Genomic DNA, 20,089 nt, shown 5'->3' with positions numbered 1-20,089 from the left:
AGTTGAATTGTATATTCAAATTAAAAAAATTCACATGAATTAGAAATTTGACCTTTGATAAATGAGCCTCTTAAAGTTACCAAAGGCGGCTTTTTGCCTGTTTTTGTTCTCACCTTGCCTCATGGCAGGAAGGGCCCTGCCCATTTGGGCCTGCAATGATGCTTGAGTTCTGAGTGGGGAAAACACCGCATTATGGGGAGAAAATGTGATTGTGCTCGTAATTGCCTCCCCTCTTTACCAGATTATGGCATAAAACTTGATGGCTGCCATGCTTTCCCTCAGCAGTTACACTAATTGCAAACAAGCAGGTTCATTTATCCCCTTAGTTTGCCTAGGAGCAGTAACCTATAGCAACCAATTAGATGTATGCATTCAAGCAGGTGGCCAGAAAATTCTACCTGCTGATTGGTTGCTATAAGTTACTGCTCCTTGGCAAACTTTGCGTCTTTCATTACATAATGCACTATAGTGTGCATTTGCTTTTCTGATCTGTTCTGGTTTTTGGTTTTTTTTATTTGTTGCCAACCCTGGCATGTGTGCTTTGTACTCAAATACTGCTTGTTCGATGTCAACATGACTTTTCCTCTGTCCAGAGAAAATGGCAAAGCCAAACATTGCGCCTGTCACTTTCCCCCTGGTTCAGATGTATTCCCGTGAGACCTAGCAGCTCCATTAGGGGATATGTATTGGCTGGCAGTTCAATCTGCATATGAAAAATGGCTGTTATAGGCAGAAGGAAATGTGAAACATGAGAGCAGATGAACAGAGAGGAATTCTGCCATATAGATCAGTGAGTGACACACTCTTCATAACAAATGAATTTAAATGGAGTCATTAAAAAAGGAGGCAAAAGAGAGCGTGTATAAATGGTTTGTTCAAACGTGTATTTGGAGCCATAATGTGTTCCATTATGATGTTGGTGTTATAGGAAATTTAAATACAGCATAAACATGCTTTATTGCTGCACTGCACAAGGGCAATTTAAAGAGTGCCCCTCAGACTTACAACCCACCTGGAGAGAAATAGGGCATACTGTGTTCTTCTGTCCAGTACAGCAATCCAATTTCTACTGCATTAGCAGTGTGACTCTAATTAATACACCCCACATTTAAGCTTGTGGAAACCAAGATGGGCTGTTACAGCACTTAAATGGCCACTATATGCCAGCCAATAACAGAATATGAACATACAAATATATTATCCTGAATACATGGGACCTACGGTTTTCTGGATAAGGATTCTTTCCGTATTTTGGTACACATATCTTTGGTGTGCTAAAAACAGGGATGCACCAAATCCAGGATTCGGTTCAACATTCAGATAGGTTGGCACCAGGAAGTAAACATTTTTAAACTGCACACTGTGCGCATGGTTCTCTTTGGCCCTTCTTGGCCCTTATTTGTATTTGCAAATGAGGGTTCAAATTAGGTTTGGTATTCAGCCGAAACTGTCATGAAGGATTTGGGATTCCGCTGAATCCCAAAATCATATATTCATTGAATACTAAAAATAATTTAAACATTAAATAAACTCATTAAGATTGTAATCTCTCATCCAGTAAAACGTAGGTCTCACACATTTAATGAAATACATTCCAAACCTATAGGTTTATTAAATTTACAACTTCATATTTATTGTATTAAAATATCCATGCTACTGCAGTTAAGCAGCAAAATTTTTTACTTCTAGCTGCGATATTGATGGAAGTCCATGTCAACTTAATTAATGGGTTTGTAAAGAGACACATGGCTTTTGCAGTATTACTTTACTGCAGGTCTGCCATATAAATTAATTTTTCCCTAGACACTCTTGGCAAGACACATATTGCCCTTCCAGTCTTACTAAGTCTTTCAATGCTGCAATTTCTGACCTGTGCCCTTCTTTAAAATCAAGTCAAAGAAAAAAGTATGTACATGGACACCAGTATGGCTGACAGTACTAAAACAACATACTCCGTTTCAAGAGAGATTCAGTATTGATTACGCCAAAAACCACTGTTATATGAGGTTACATAGATCAATATCACAAGCAGAACAAGGATAGCACACATGTGACAGAATGGGCATCCTCACGGAAGACCAGCTTCTCAATTTAGCAGTGGATGAGCTTTAAAGAAACATAACTTGGTTATATGTGACTTCTGCTATGCTAGGGTTGCTAGAGATCAGTGCTTTGCAATAGGGTCTTAGCCAGTAAGGACAGTGATAAATGATTGTCTGATATGGTTTTAGTTCACCTTAGCAGTCTTCTCTTTTAACCTCCATGAGGCAGAAAAGCTAGTGCTGCTGTATTGGTCCAGATACTATTTTACATCTCCCACACACAAAGGAAAACCAAGGAAAAACAGCAAACTACAAGAATGAATAAAACTTTTTCAATTTCTGCTCTAACAGATATGTATAGATATAGCTTACTAAAACAGCACAATGCAGATACTAATGGATTCTTCAAAAGTGAAAGGGTGGATTTCTGTCCCTTCTGAATTGCTAAATTCTTAGGCCTTAGAAAGATGTACATACCCAATGAAGTAGTACTAGGATCACACTCATAGTCACTATCTTTGATTTTTCAACCCAGCGTCATTGTCGTGTAATTGCTTCTAAGCATGTGCCATTGTAAGCATTTTTGAAGATCAAGAAATATACCCAAATATATATATTTCATCCAAGAAATGATTTGCATTGGACACCAAAGTTTGGTTGGGTACACCAACCTTTATCAAGACTAGATCAAGGTTGATGTATCTAACCAGTTTGTAAATGTTTCTCTGAACTCATTTATATTAAAAAAGTTCAGTAAGTGTGGATCTTTTCTTGGCTGAAATTGGTGCAACTGGATACTGCACCATGGCAGAGTAGGCACGTACCTAGGTGCAAAGCTGGGAGGGGAGCCAGGCACGTACCTTCTCTGCCTCATACCCCTAGTCGGGTCCTTTTCACCACACGTGTTTGCTTCCTTTTCACCGTGTATGCCCGTCCTTTTTGACCCACATGCGAACGAGCCTATTGGGCACAGTGACCAGACAGGTTGCCTAGGGTACCTGGCCCGGCACTGCTGATCAGCCAACCATGACGTTGGAGCTGTCGTAGGCATTCTTGGGTATGATGTAGGGCCTCTGCCTGTGAGTCTGCTGTTACTATGAAGCCATCTAAATATGCTGTGATGTGGATGTCTTAAAGGCGCAGTGTGGCCAACAGGGCTCCGAGAACTTTTATTAATACTCTTGGGGCTGAGGTGACCCTGAAGGGCAGGGCTTGAAATTGAAAGTGGATTTGCAAATAGCAGAAACCGTTGATCATTGTGCCAGATGGGAATGTGCAGATATGCGTCCTGCATGTCGAACATTTTACATGTAGGTGTGAGGTGTGAAGTTTCAGGTACTTATCTATGGATGGAAGGGACTCCATTTTGAAGCGCTCGTGTTGCGCACTAGTTATGGGAAGGGTTTTACCTTCATCTGCGATGTGAGCTGCTGCGGAGTGTTCAGAAATCTTGACTTGTGGATGAAGTGCTTTTATGTGTGGACTTCGACTGTGTTTGCCATGAAAACTTAAACCAACTTGCTATTGCCTTTGCCTTGCTATTGGGGCCTGGAAGCTCTAGACTGTTATTGAAAGACCATTTCCTGCGGAAGGAAGGTGCCCATGCCACCTGTCACATCTGTACGGGACCGAAGAGCTGTGAGCCCTGTGTGCCGTCACTAAGGCTGCTGAACCCCTGGCTGAAAGCTTTATTACATCCAGATCCACTTCACTTAGGAACGTTAGAGCTGCTTTAACTTTTTCTAGATCAGCCCTTAATTGCTCTGGTGAAGATGTGGATGTTTAATTAGTTCTTGACAACAAACCTTGGCTGTTTTGGCTACTATGGCTGATGCTGCTGCTGGTCTTAGAATGGTATTTGAATTCTGGAAATCTCACTTGAGGACGAGTCAATCTTTCTATCAATGGGGTCCTTAAGCGATCCCGCATTCTCTGCTGGTAAGATAGTGTTGCAGGACAAGTGGAAAATGAAGGTCTACTTTGGGAATCTTGCCCCAGTGTTTATGATCCTTGTGAAATGGGTAGGTGTTAAAGAATTTTTGTGGAATCTGTGTCTTTTTTTCTGGTTGTAAGCATTCAGAGTCAACTAACTTAGTAACGGTTCTACAAACTGGGAACATTTTGGGCTTTCTGGAAGTGTTTCTAATACCTTATCTGCTTTGAAGAATCTCATCTCTCTTCCAAAATCTCATGTGTGGAGAAAATTGCATTGAGGCAGGGCATCAATGTCCTCAATGTGGTTTGACACTACAGATGTAGGAATGGCTATTTTTCTGTTTTGTCTGTGCTCATATCCCTACAGAACTAAAGCCTGTTACAAACTGCTCATTTGAAACATTAATTATAGTAATTTACAACACTAACTGCAGCCACTATAATTCCATTCAGTACATTAGTGGCTATAACCAACTTCTCAAAAAGGCATTTGGCCACTGATAACTGTCAAGCCAATTTATAATGAAAGAGAATAAATACATATTTAAAAAGAAAGGAAACAAAGTAATTTTCATTGGATAGATTCAGCAGTAAAAATAACAGTAAAGAAGTGATAGATTGCAAGCTTTAGGGGAAAAAAATCACTAAACAGTACATTATTTGACACTTGTGTACCTCAGTTTTCTTATATTTTCATGGATTCTGATTAGGACTGAGACAACACTTTGCATGGTCAATTTCAGGGCATTCACCTTCTTTTTGAGCCAATCCAGCATTACATTTGCTTAAAGGACAAGAAAAGCAGGATTCACCTTACTGAATTCCCAAAGTGAATTAAATCGCTATATATTTTCTTTGGCAACAAATGTGTTTTGGAATGGCAAAATCTAGTGCTGAATTATACTACTCTGCAGGAGCAAGCCCCAAAAGGTGTAGTGCTCTATTACACCAGTGCAGGTTTTTCCTAAAAGGAGCACCAGACCAGGGAAAACATTTGCAATTGAATTTACTGGTTGATTACTAAAATATTGGTTCCCCGGTGAATCTGACAGTCCTTGTGCTTTAAAATTGTTATCTAACTCAAAACCATTTCAGGGGAACATATTCAATGTGTTGGCCAAATGTCACGTCATCTAAAAATTAGAGAACATATTCTTGATATAAAAAAGAACTCAAAGCTAAACACTTTCTTAAATGTCATGGAGGAGATGTACTGTATCTAAATTGACAGTAATATAGATAGATCTATGGGGGGCTAGAGGTGGTGATTTGATATGTATCTTCTTTGTATAGGAACTGAATCTTCTTGCTTCAGACCCGTAAACCCACTGGTTTGAACACTGACTTTTATGTCAGCTGCTATTGTAGATGAGTCTATTGCATATAAAGATGGACTGCAGCTCACCGTTTGTTTGCTTGATTGGATATCCTGCGGGGTATCCTGTGTTGATCCCCCAATAGAGTCAATCAGTAGAAATCCAAGTTCAGGACAAATCCACAGCAGTATTCTTGACTGCAAAATCTTTTATTGGGAATGTACAAAACACAACATGTTTCGGGCTAGGCCCTTAATAAAGTGTGCAGGAACATACAAGGTGTGGGTATTTAAGCATTTTATGACCTTTCACCTAATGTGATGCATTGTGGGTAAGTCAGAATTAGTATTAATTAAAACCATTTAAATCAATTAAATCAATTAGTATGCATAACACAAACAATTTTTCCAGTGTCCATGAAGAATTCGCTTAAAATCCACCGATTTGTGAAATATTCGTGTAGTAGAATTATTAAAACATTTTTAAAAATTTGACAATATTTAAGACAAAATAAGAAAGTCCATCTCTCCATTTCCATTTGTCGCCAGGCCAATACTTCAGTAGTCTAGCCTATACGTAAAGGAAACTGCCGTTAGGCCTATCCATGCACTAGCTATAGAAAATGTTGTTACTCACGCATTATTGTTACATTGTTACATTATAACAATAACAATAACTATAACAATAACTATTGTAGATGACTCTTTTTATCATACACACAATACAGTTATTGTACATCCCCTGATTCATTGTTGTTTTGTGGTCTCATCTATATATTATGCATAATACATTTACCTGAATTTACATCTTTTTTTTTTCTGCTCCCCTGAAAAATGCAAAATGGGGGGTCTACTGTACTTAGAAAATGACTATTGATACAATAACACGAAAATGCGCTAGCGATGCCTTCACAGCACTTCGCCAGGCGAAGTTTCACCGGGCGCTGCTAATTCACTAAAATCCGATGTTGCGCTCAGGGAGGCAAACGGTAGCGAATTTGCGCTAGCATTAATTTGTCAAGCAAAGCGAAGTTACGCTGGTGATGCCTAATTTGCATACGGCGCCAAGTTAAAGTACAATGGACGTATATGTAGCAGCAAATACATTACACTACACAAGCCTGGGAAAGCTTCATAAGATAAAATAGAGTTGTTATTTTGCCCTACACATGTGCCCACTGTATAGTTTAGGTGCCATATGTAAGGAAATGTACGGGGGAAGGAGGGTACCCCCAAAAAAATGTACAATCTTTTTCAACCTATCACCCTTAAAAAAGGAAAAAAAGCCAGCGTTTTTTGGGACTTAGAAAAAATGTCAACTATTTTTGATGCAAGTCCTATCTACTCTATTGCACTTCGCCTGGTCTGAGGTGGTGAAGGCAAGTCTGGCGCAAGAGGTAACGTTCAGTAAAATGCGCAAGTTAGTGAATTAGCGTAGTTACATTGACCCTTCGCCAAAGCGCAACTTCGCCTGGCATAAGGGTGCGAAGTAGCACTAGAGTAGGTCCACTTCGCTAGCAATTTGCGCTAACGTTAGGCGCTTCGCGCTTTAGTGAATTTGCCCCATATTGTCTAAGACAACTTTAAACATTGTTTTGCATTGCCTTTTTTAATTCACAATTTTTATATGTTCTATTATTTATTTTAGTATTTAGTATAAATATTAGTATTCATTTAATCATTTGCAGTATGTGGGCAACTTTGTAAAAAACTTGGATGTTTGTCGAGTATAGGTTTGAAACATGAATTCAAATCAATTTTGTTGTATATAAACAGATTTTAGCATTAACACTTCGTGGTTTTGAATACAAATTTGAAGTTGGTCCTCAACCTTTTTTTTAACTTTTTTTTTATAATTTACTGCTATTTTTATCACATTTATAACTTTTGCAAATATAAAAGTCACATAAAAAACAAAAAAGCACAACATTTCAGAGAATGTCTTTGGTGCCCTTCAGATGCACATGGCATTGGGTGTTCCCAGTACCAAATATCATTATCAGAATATGGGCATACTGTGATTAATAGGTGGGCAAACAGAATATCAAGCATGAGGGGTGTCTGATAATCCAGTCCCCCAAAAACCATCCCCCCCAGGCTGGTGGGTACAGGATAGTGATGTAAGGGTTGACCCTTGGTTGGTTGGGTTTTGGTAGAAAATTTGGCCAGCCATTGTGAATTAGGTTTGGGGCGGTTCATACTGGGAAAGTACACTCCTCCCCTGCTCCCAAAGATTTCCTCACTTGGAACTAGAGGCCAGCACACAGAGAAAAGACACAGGTACAGACTAGGAGCCACCTGAGGGAACTTTGGAAAGCAAAGCACCGCATGCAATTTACATTTTTGCCAGTGAGAAACAATGTTGCAGGTGATTAGTCACCCACAGTAGCAAAGATTTATCCAGGGATACTAATCTCCTTGTGTGTTAGTATTCTAAGGGTCTCTCTGTTTACTTGAGAGCTAATGATACTGAATCAACCCTTTCCATGCTAAAGCATAATTGTTCTGGCATTACACATTTGTTATTCAATAAAAATTAAATAAATGGTCAAGGGTCTGAATATCAGTTTGCAATGCTTTTTTTCACTTATAACAACTGGCTATTTCGTAACAAAAAATTAACAGGGTTTTAGAAAATGTTTTTTGTCTATCATTTTTACTAAAACTATAAAGATACCTGTTTTTCCCTTGTACTGCTTTTTAACTGTTTTTAAATTTTGGCACTAAGGGGCACTGTTTCATTGACAGCTACAGATCAAAAAAGGGTATATTTTTTTTTTCTTAAAAGAACAAGACTTTGGTATTAAAAAAACAATGGATATTTGTTTGACCATGGACGCATTTGTTGTGTAAATGTAAATGCATTGCAAGAATTGTTATATTTTATGTTACTGGCCCTTTAAAACTGGCATAACCATTTATAAATAAAACTGCTGGAAGGCGACTGCACCAAAGAACAACACACAGTTTCCTACTAAAAATAATAGGGTTTAGAATGTTCTGTAAATGAAGTTAAGAGGTGGCTCTTAAACATAAGGTTTTCACTTCTTTAAGACTCAGCCACTGCTGTGTGTCAAACAGAAGGACATTGCATGCCCGTCTCTTTCAGTCACAGAGCTGCATCAGCCTCAGGGCACAATCCACCTACATCCAATCTTTACTTCGCTACACATGTTTCCTTTCCAGCAATGGATTATTTGTTATCATCAAATTACCCCTCTGATAAGATAGAGTGGATGTGATAGCACACATAGCATTCTCAAACTGGCAGCCTCCCGTTCTTCATTCATTCACCCCCTCCCGCCTGAGGAACATCAGCCAAACCACTCATACAGTGAACAGGCAGCAGTATTTTATTCAAATGTCAGCAGGAGGAGGCGATTAGAGAGGGGAGAGAAAGATAGCCCCCGGCTGCCATGTTTGCTTGCATCTCTCTTGACAGTTACTGACAGCTCTGGCCTTGCAGAAGTTCTGAAAGCACATACCTGTAGTGTAAAACAAGGGATTCTGCTGCACTGAAATTATAGGCACCCCGTTTTATTTTATCTAATCATGAACAAAACAAGTTTCATAGTTAAGACGTTACAGCAATTCTCAGTAAAAAAAACTATGCATAATACAAGGGACTTAATGCATTTCTCTAGTAAAAAGTCTGCATTGTGTGATAACCAACTGGCTACTGTGCAATTTAATACAATAGGATAGCACGCTCATTTTTAGCAGAGAAATACATCCATCCCATTAAAGTCTTTTATTATAACAAAAGTGTGTAAACATTGCATGGTGTGCACAATGTTAAGCGGTGGTTCCCATCTCCCTTTTTCAGGTGCAGTTCTTGGCTTTTTTTATCACCACAATTAAAACACAACCAGTACGTTTTTATTCCGCTGGTGTAAAAGGGGTTACAGGTTCAGAAAAACCTATATAAAATACATGCAAAATATAAACTAAAACAGAGAGGGACAGCACCACTGCCCCTCTTTCCTTAGTTGAATTGTTACAGTTAAATGAGTATCTGTTGTAGTACAAATCAGCAGAGTTGCCAGTGCAGTATATCTACCTTGTACAAAATAATAAAACAAACATCAAAATGAAGGTCTTCCATTCATTCCAAGTTCATGCTTATTTAGCTTTATCACCTAGGAAATGGTATAAAAATTTTATATAAAATATGTGTTACAAACAAGAGACTCCTATGTCTGTTAGAAGAAAAGCAATGCTTATTTAAATGTCTCTTCAGATGTCATATGCTAAGAACAAACTTCTGTGCTTCATAAATATTTTAGAAGAAGGTAAACTACTTCAGGGCCACTCCATGCAATCTTAAGTCATTTGAAGGCAGAGTACATAGATCCGAGAGAACAATTTATAATTTATCAAATTTGTTTACTTGTCGCTAACAAGTATTGCCCAGCGTGCAAGGCCGAACTGAGAGCAGTGGGTGTAAATCATGCTGACACCTCCTGCTTCTACAGGATGCGAAATTGCAACTATTTCAACATCCATTAACTTCCCTTACTAAAGAAAACAATACATTTACCTCATTGTTTGAGTACTAAATCAGTTCCAATGCACCTTTGCACCAAAATGTATACATAGACATATATATATATATATACATATATATATATATATATATATATATCACATTATATATAAAAATACAATGCTAAAAGCAAAGCCTGTGAAATTATAGAACTTGTGATTTACAGGACAAGAAAAAGAGATTTAACTATACTGTGCATGCATCAGACCACCAAAACAGATGCACAGAAAGCAAGGTAATGCACATGTACATCCCGTGAAACCCCTGAAAAGTTCAGCAGAGGTGGCTTTGATGAACTTTCCTACCCGTTTAAAGGAATGTAGGTCTCTATAAAAATATATTGCAAAAAACAGCTCATATGTAAAACCTGCTTCATGAAAATAAACCAATATTTGTAATATACTCTTTTAGTAGCATGTGCCACTGGATAATCTTAAAAATTGTCATTGTAATAACTAAGGACCACCACTTGGTATCCTACGATTCATGGTGTGCACAAACAAACCATACACTTCTTCCTGTTACAGTAAGACCTGCAGTATTTCTGGTCAGGTGATCTCTGAGGCAGCACACAGACCATCACGAAATTATGGCTGAAGGCAAGAGATGTAAAAGGGCAACATTTAATGATACATACAGTATATTCCAGATGGGCAAGATTCTTTAATATGCCACTTAATATGATATTAATCTGTTGCTTTAGTATTAATTTAGGGGTAAAGTTTTCCTTTAAGGTTGGCAGAAAATTTCTGCATGATACACTATTCCTATAACAGCCACAAAATCTAAGGTCAGCTGAGGAAACTGCTGAAAGCATTTTTACCCTGCCTGTGCGTGACATACTCTGCCTGTGTGTGACATACTCTGCCTGTGTGTGACATACTCTGCCTGTGTGTGACATACTCTACCTGTGTGTGACATATTCTACCTGTGTGTGACATACTCTGCCTGTGGAACATAAGCCTGATATTTGTTCCAGGGGTTTGTTAGCATTTGAAAATAAATTATCGTTAGGGGCCCCTAAGGTGTTTAATCATGTGCTGGGGGTGCTGTGTTATCCATGGGGAAGAGGAGGCATATGGATTTAAGGGTATGTCTTAATATGACAACTTTTTCACATATGAGTGATAAGTGATATCCCTGCAGTGAGCACCAACCATTTGGTTTTTTGGTGTGCTACCACAATAATGTAGACATGGTCTTGTAGTAACATGGGTGTGGATTAAAGTGGGTGTGGTTTAAAAACAGGGAGTGGTCAACACTGGCTTCCATTATTGGCCACCACCATGTAGGCCAGAAAAATTTCGGTCCTCTGTACCACAGAAGTTGGACAGCACTGTTCTAGAAGAACAGGGGTCACCAATTTTTATACCCTTGAGCCACATTCAAATGTAAACAGAGTTAGAGAGCAACACAAGCATGAAACATGTTCCTTGGGGGTACCAAATAGGGCTGGCAGCCTCTAGAAAGTTCTTGAGTACACTTTTTTATGCAACTAAAATGTGTCTCCAAGCCAAAAATTCCAAAATAAGCACTTGCTTTGAGGCCACTGTGAGCAAAATCCAAGGTGTTGGTGAGCAACATGTTGCTCCTAAGCCACTGGTTGAGGACCACTGCTCTAGAACCTAACAAAAGCAAGCTATATCAGATCCATCCATGATTTGACATACACACCTCCCTGTGTAACCTTGGTCAAAGTTTTAATTCTTAAAACTGAAGCTAGTAAATGCTGCAAGCTCCCAGATGTAGAAATCCCTACAGCATTTATTGGCAGCTACTGAGTTACTAGTTGTTTAAGCATATTTCTTTTGTACATCTTCAAGAATATTCACAGGGAGTCCTCGAGTTACATACACCCGATTTATATACAACTCATACTTACAAACAGAGGCTATTACAGTAACATACTGTGGTTTGCTCAGCCATTATTAGCATTTAGCTTTAATAAACCACCTGCCCTAATCCTCTCTGTCTTGTTGCATCTAATAAGTAAATGTACATCAACGAGCTTGCTCCTGTAAAATTGAAACATGCTAGACCCAAACCACTTCAACCTTGGCATACTGCTCATACAAAAGTGCTCCAAAGACACTCACGTGCACTTGAGCGTCACTGGCGCAAATCTCGCTCAGAATCAGACTTTTGGAGCTACAAATCTGCCCTGCGCTCCTATAACACCAGCTTCTTCCAAGCCAAACAAACATACTTTAATTCACTGATTAACTCCCTTTCTAAAAAAAAACTGCACAACTTTTCTCCACCTTTAACACTCTCCTTTCCCCTTCTCCACCCCCTCCGTGCACATCTGTCTCTGCTCAAGATATTGCTGAGCACTTCAAAAACAAAATTGACATTATCAGAAGGGACATTACACTACTCAACTCCCCTAGACTTCCACCACCCTCCCCAGTCTCTCCTGTGCTCCTTCAACCCTGTCACTGATGAGGAAGTCTCAAAGCTTTTGGCCTCTTCTCACCTTACCACCTGCCCGCTTGATCCAATTCCCTCAAAACTTCTCCGCAATACCAATCCTTGTCTAATCAAAGCCTTAACTCACCTATTTAATCTTTCGCTCTCGACTGGACTGTTTCCTTCTCAACTGAAACATGCTCGTCACCCCCATTCTGAAAAAACCCTCTCTTGATCCCTCCAATCTTGACAACCTCCGACCTCTCTCTCTGCTACCTTTCATCTCTAAACTACTTGAGCACCTAGTCTACAACCGACTAACCTTATTCCTCTCTGCCAATAACCTGCTGGACCCCCTACAATCTGGTTTTAAGCCACAACACTCCACTGAAACTGCCCTGACTCGACTAACTAATGACCTTTTAACCGCTAAAGCCAACAATCACTTCTCACTACTAATACTGCTTGAACTCTCAGCTGCATTTGACACTGTAGATCACCCTCTCCTCCGCCAGTCCCTCCATTCACTTGGCCTTCGTGACACAGCCCTGTCCTGGTTCTCTTCTTACATCTCCAATCGTTCCTTCAGTGTCTCCTACAACGGTGTAGCATCTTCTCCCCTACCTCTTTCTGTTGGGGTTCCTCAAAGCTCTGTCCTGGGATCATTACTATTCTCCCTCTATACTTCCTACCTCGGCAAATTAATCAACTCATATGGTTTCCACTACCACCTCTATGCTGACGATACTCAGATCGATCTCTCACCTCTCCAGTCCATAATGAACACTGATGCGAGGCTCATACACCTCAGCAACCGCTCCTCCTCTGCCACGCCATTCTGTCAATCCCTGCACTAGCTTCCGCTACCTTTCAGAATCAAATTCAAATTAATGACCCTGACATTCAAAGCACTTCATAACTCTGCCCCACCCTACATCTCTGAACTCATCTCTATATACTCACCCGACCGCTTACTACACTCCTCTACTGACCTACTACTCTTCTCTCACTACCTCCTCACATGCTCGCATTCAAGACTTTGCAAGGGCTGCACCCCTCCTCTGGAACTCTCTTCCACGGTCAATCCGACTTTCTCCCAACCTTTCTGCTTTCAAGAAATCTCTTAAAACACACTTCTTTCGAGAAGCCTACCCTCACTCTGCTTAACTACCAAATGCAAAACCACATAAAGTACCACATTTCTCACCCACTTAAATTCAATCTTGCTCACTCCCACGCCTTGTATATTACTCCCTTCCCTTTAAAGTGTATGCTCTTTTGCATAGGGCCTTCCTCACCTTTTGTACCGGTATTGATTGTGATGTATGTAACTCCATATGTTCTATGTATATAACTCATGTGATTTAGTTGTATAATCACATTTACTTTACAGTGCTACGCAATATGTTGGCGCTATATAAATACATGTTAATAATAATAATAATAATATGTTTCAATTTACATACAAATTCAACTTCAGAACAAACCTACAGACCCTATCTTGTATGTAACCCGGGGACTGTCTGTACTTCCATAAAGCAACACCACAGTTGATAACAATTCAGTACCAACATAGTATAACAACAAAAGCACGTAAACTTTCATTCATCCAATTAACCTATACGTTCTTTAATAATGTTAAGGAACAGTGGAATTATGCAATCTCTATTAGCTAGCCAAACATGCCATTGAGGATATATTCCTTTTGTACTGAACACAGACAGGTGCATCTGGAAATATGGTAAATAAAAAATAAATAGGAAGATTTACTATTGTTACGAACCTCTACATGAAACTAATAAAGGCAGACATTAAGCTGTATTAAGAAAAGACAGCACAGCAATTTGCTGTGCTAAAAAGGGTTATGTGACTGAAAAAACATTGTATTTGCCATGCCTGTGTTCCAGCAGGCAGCCCTGTAATGAATGCATGGTTTGATTTATGGAGTGGAAGAAGTTTTTACGCATAGGCCCATTAAGACAGACGGCCTTGTTTACAGCCAGGCCATCCAGCTGACGGTACCCCGCATGAGATGGCAGAGCGCTGCTATTGCTCTTTTGCGATAGACATCTCATTAAGGGTTACAGCGTACGAGGAGCAGAAGATCTATACTTCATGAGTCCTCTGGGAGGCTTTTACCATTTTTAATAAGCGAGCCAGGTTATGAAATCTCCAGTCTGGCGACCTCCTTCAATAGACTACTGATCTCCTAATGTTTGTATGGTGCAATTTTCCAATGTGGTCTTACCTACTCTGTATATAAAAGTGATACATGGTTATATATTCTATAAAAAGACTGAACATTCAAACAGCCAAAAGAAAAAAAGTAAAAAAGACACACATTATAAGTAAGAGATTTCATGGAACAAGCAATAGCCCTTTCAAATTCATATAATTTGATGCTGAAACAGGTATAATGTCCAAAGATTTAAAACTGAAAGGTCAAGAACTCTAGAAAGATCTGGTCATTATTTATCTTCTACAGTCTAGAACACTAACGTTTATACAAAAAAATTGTTCTAGTATGCTTCTGATCTCTGTTCCTCTATTATTTAAGGACGGAGCAACATTGGTTACTAAATGGCCAGCAACGGAGACTAGTGGCTCATTAGTACCCAATAATAAGCATGAATCCCTGGTGAAATACTGCCTAAAGCATGCAGAAACAAAGTTTCTTGGTTTTGTGGGTGCCAAATTGCTACAGCCTTAACAAACAATTTCAGCTAACTTTTTGTGGTTTATAACCCTCTGAAAAAAAGTAACTTTTTGGCCTCAGCCTAAAGAGGAATTAAGGCCAATGGTGAACAGATACTTTGGCAGGTGCTGACTCTATAACAGACACACACACTGCTGTGTGTCAGAAGAAGCATTTGTCAAAAAAGTTTTGTTTTTGATACCTATAAATATCATACAGTTGCCATTAAATCTGTCTAAGTTGTGGAAGGGCTTCACCATATGCACTACATCTAAAGCTGGCCATGCACTTGTGCATACCCAACTGGAAAAAAAACTCATCCCCAGCATCATGTAGTTGAACCCCAGGCATTATGAGTGCTTATGCAACTTGCATGTTTTAGAAGAGACGATTTTTAGTATCCACTATGGCAAGGTATTTTCTGGCATTTGTCATGGTGACAAAACGTGGGGGACAAAATTTGGGAACTTGGGAATTTGTTGAAATATCAGATAAGGAGGAGCCTTTTGCTTTGGCAGCTCTTGGCTTTAGAGAGTCATAACACTAAATTTACCCAAAGATTTGCCTATTTTGTTTTAAGAAGAAATGTAAGCTTCTCTTTCAATTTTGTCCAGTAAATACTACTTTCTTGAAATACTAGTGTCCTTGCCACTTTGTACTGAAAAACCTTGCAGGTTAACACAGACTGCTAGCAAAGTTTCACTGTAACATACAGTAAAGGGAAAACTTAGAACTTTAAATGTTTTACATTTACCTGTACTTGAGTGATAATTACAGACTTGTGTATACAAGAGCCTTGTGTGGGAAATGGGTTAATTATGTTTTGTCGTGTGATTTATGGAGCTGCAGTGATGCTGGTTACTTCACTTTGGATGTGCATTATTTATACAATGGTGATGTGTACGTCTCACTCATAGGGGCAGCCTCTTGGCAGTTTTGGCTTTCAAATTACTTGCATCTATCACTCGATCGCTCTTAGGTCAGATTCACAATACTGACTTAATGATGGTGTCCTGCTAGCTACAAATCTGTCACTGCTCTTTTCTAAAAAAACAACCATTTGTTGAAGAGCATGCATATGCACAGAGTGTAATATGAGTGTTATGAGACAGAGTTTCTATATGATGCACTAATGTACTCATGAATCTAGAAACCTGAATGTACCAGATCCATTGATGGGCCATTAATCCAAACCCTGCAGCTATAACAATTCCTTTTTGTGGTCTCGCTGGGCACATATTTCAAGATGGTGCTGCACACACATAGGGGCATGAACATGGACCTACATATATCACATAACTATCTAGATCAGTGATCCCCAACCAGTAGCTCGTGAGCAACATGTTGCTCTCCAACCCATTGGATGTTGCTCTCAGTGGCCTCAAAGCAGGAGCTTATTTTTGAATTCCAGGCTTGGAGGCAAGTTTTGGTTGCTTAAAACCCAGATGTAATGCCAACCAGTGTCTCATGTAGGCGGTCAGTCCACATAGGGGATACCAATAGCCAATCACAGCCCTTATTTGGCACCACCTAGGAACATTTTCCGTGCTTGTGTTGCTCCCCAACTCTTTTTAAATCTGAATAATGCTCACGGGTGAAAAAGGTTGGGGACCCCTGATCTAGATCATTAATGGTTAGTAATTATTATTTATTGTGATTTTCCCTTACTTACAATTTTACAAATCTCCTCAACTACTACAACACTGTCAGGATTATCAAAGGCTTAAATGGAAAATTTCACTGGGATGTCCTTTGACCTTAGGTTTAATTTCTTGGTAAATGTATGCAACATGAGCTTTATAATGTTATGTCCTTTTAAAAACACAATGTAAGAAAGTAATTGATGAAAATGGAGAAAAAACATTTTTGAGTGAGGTTGGAAACTATATGCTGGACAAGATTGACAAACGTTTAAGTGAGACCTAAAGGGCAATAGCACACTCAGCATTTTTCTGCATTTTCTCATGATTACTCCAGCATGCAGCATGTAAAGCATTTTACCTGCAACAGTTCCCATACTTGTAGATGTAAATGTATTTTCTGGCAATTTGTTGCTTGAGGGGCTGACGATTTGTTATGGATGAAAGATTGCTACGTGTACCACGGAAACACTGCTGAAACTAATAGGAGGTCTTGAATTAGGCTTCATAACACCCAGAACTCTTATAATGTTAACTTTAATGCCATGGGAAGCAGTTTGTTTCCCATGGGCTAAAGAATCCCTGTGTTACTTGGACTCAAACATACTTGGATAAAGTAAGTGTGCTGGGTCAAAGAGTGAGAAATTGTAGCTTTGTGCAGATAGATTTTCCGAAGAAAAGATTCACCGGCACGTAGGTACTGCTGGCAGATAGATTTTCCATCACGGGCCAACACTTCCAAAACAGTGATGGAAGGGTTTGCTACTTTACAGAGCTCACTTTTGATTGCTAAAAGCAGCATTGGGTAGCAAAAACCAGCACCGCAGTCATTTGTGCCATTTGTGACTGATTCGATGCATATGGTGCATCACACATAGCATTGAACTGGCCATTCAAAACTTTTATTTTGTGTGTTGTGACTGTAGGCATTCCTATTTGCTCATTGTGGCAATATTTGCACACAATTAGTAAATGAGCAGCAATGTGTTAAATCCTAATAGGGCTACAGACTTTTCACACAAGCACACAGTGATGAGAACTCAGCAAGTAATCTTTTGACATATCTCTTGTATTTGTTTCTACAAGTACATCATTACTTTTATACAGTCCTTGCAATGCCTGAAACATAACTGATTTTTTTTTTACATACAGATAACTTAATACTTTTGATTAAAATCTGAAAATCTGTCAGAAAGCAAGTTTTTGGCATTGTCCCAATTACCCTTGTTTCAAATTACCTATAAATATGGTCCTGTTGCAAATCTTGCCACTTGGTACATCTCGCTGACTGGATATGGAAAACTTAGATGTTGCTCACATCAAAGATGTTGTCAGAACATCTCTGCACCTCCTTGCTATCCCTGCCAATCTATTTATAACACCAACCTTTGTTTATATATTTAGACAGGATTTCCTCAGACATCTATCCACAGCCTAGATGCACTATCGTCTGAAGAGCTATTTCATTACTAATTGGAGTCATTGTTTGTCTGACACATACATCGCTTATCTGTTGATATTCAAGTGTACTTATAATCGACATGCTATCCATTAATTTCAATGTCCTGCATTATTAGTGCCATTATTCTACCCGTCTTACCCTGCTTACCAAATAAAATTATTATTACAAATCAGGCCTGTGGAATTGAATTTTGACTATGGCAACTGAGTTCACTACAAAAGAAATAGCAGAACACCAAAACAAATCCAAACCTATTGCCTATTCAGAATTACAATTTTTTTTTTGATTTTTATTTTTTAGTGCTGGCTCTTATCTGGAAATCAGATAAGAGCCAGCACTAAAAAATAAAAATCAAAAAAAAAATTGTAGTAATTCTAGTTGTGTTTTTAACCATCTCTGCATAAAGATTAAATATATATTGGAGGCACCCAGGATCTCCCCTCTTTAACACATATAGCACCAAGACATAATTGTTTTTTTCCACCAACTTCCACCACCAAGAGTTGCTTCACCGTGTAGGGAAATAGGTTTATACTCACAAATGTTTACTTACAGCAAATTCTTTAACATTGTTCCAATATGATTCCAGTATGAGATATTTCTTTCTTTTAGCAGGCACTAGACAACTTACAGCATTGATAAACTTTTATCAAAATATTTTCTCAAATTTCTCAAACCAAATTTCTAGATTCTGTGTCCTGAATATGCCTCTGCTTTTTCAGTCTTTAGATTTTTTTGGACAAAAGAAGCAAAGACTTACTTACTACAAAAATCTGAATATAAAACAGTACCTTGTACTTTATCCTAACTGAGCTAAATTAATTTATATTGGTGGGAAAAAAATCTCACTGGGTTTATTTAAACATTTTTATAGATTTATGGTCATCCAAATTACGGCCATATGCCTTATCCAGAAATCCATAGGTTACATGCATTACAGATAACAAATTCCATACCTGTACTCATCATATGAGAAGAAATGTTGTTAAAGCAGAGATCAAGTTTAGCCTTGATTTGTCACTCACCAGAGCAGGAGAAGAACAGTTTACAGCATAGAGGTCATTATATCTATCAACACTACTCTACCTCTTCTTCTCAGATGGTTTCAGTGAGATTCTGCTTTTTTGGGTCAGCAAGGTGACAACTTAATGAATATATTTGCATAGTTATCTCCTACTGCTGACTATGAATGGGCTATTGCCTGCTCCTCACCATTAAGACATTATCTGGGTAATTATCAATAAGTGTTCCTTCACTGGTGTAATTAAACACACACTGTGCTATATTTGTGGAAACGTATGCAATTTGCATGCCTTTAGTATGACTGATATTCACCATGAATAAAGCCTCTGGTACTAGCCACGTAGTCAATGCATACAGTGGTGTGAAAAACTATTTGCCCTCTTCCTGATTTCTTATTCTTTTGCATGTTTGTCACACAAAATGTTTCTGATCATCAAACACATTTAACTATTAGTCAAAGATAACACAAGTAAACACAAAATGCAGTTTTTAAATGAGGGTTTTTATTACTTAGGGAGAAAAGAAATCCAAACCTGTGTGAAAAAGTAATTGCCCCCTGAACCTAATAACTGGTTGGGCCACCCTTAGCAGCAATAACTGCAATCAAGCATTTGCGATAACTTGCAACGAGTCTTTTACAGCGCTCTGGAGGAATTTTGGCCCACTCATCTTTGCAGAATTGTTGTAATTCAGCTTTATTTGAGGGTTTTCTAGCATGAAGCGCCTTTTTAAGGTCATGCCACAACATCTCAATAGGATTCAGGTCAGGACTTTGACTAGGCCACTCCAAAGTCTTCATTTTGTTTTTCTTCAGCCATTCAGAGGTGGATTTGCTGGTGTGTTTTGCGTCATTGTCCTGCTGCAGCACCCAAGATCGCTTCAGCTTGAGTTGACGAACAGATGGCCGGACATTCTCCTTCAGGATTTTTTGGTAGACAGTAGAATTCATGGTTCCATCTATCACAGCAAGTCTTCCAGGTCCTGAAGCAGCAAAACAACCCCAGACCATCACAGTACCACCA

General features: G+C 38.9%; 1 protein-coding gene across 2 annotated transcripts in view; it reads right to left on the bottom strand.

Annotated features, from left to right (window-relative positions):
• The window catches only part of eri3.L (ERI1 exoribonuclease family member 3 L homeolog), a 194,540-nt gene that overhangs the window by 43,020 nt on the left and 131,431 nt on the right, over positions 1–20,089 (bottom strand). Inside the window, exon 8 of one of the 2 annotated variants that reach the window (XM_041590438.1) lies at positions 5,597–5,863. The exons of the other annotated variant lie outside the window; for it this stretch is intronic. Within the exon in view, the coding sequence (XP_041446372.1) occupies positions 5,859–5,863 (5 nt within the window). The 3' untranslated portion in view covers positions 5,597–5,858. Of the gene's footprint in view, positions 1–5,596; positions 5,864–20,089 lie in introns of those variants that run through there. 2 annotated transcript variants of the gene reach the window in all.

The sequence above is a fragment of the Xenopus laevis genome, chromosome 4L, assembly GCF_017654675.1.
Source record: "Xenopus laevis strain J_2021 chromosome 4L, Xenopus_laevis_v10.1, whole genome shotgun sequence".
Classification (NCBI taxonomy): domain Eukaryota; kingdom Metazoa; phylum Chordata; class Amphibia; order Anura; family Pipidae; genus Xenopus; species Xenopus laevis.
Note: the sequence above shows the minus strand (reverse complement) of the source record. Positions and strands in the feature narration are given on the sequence as shown.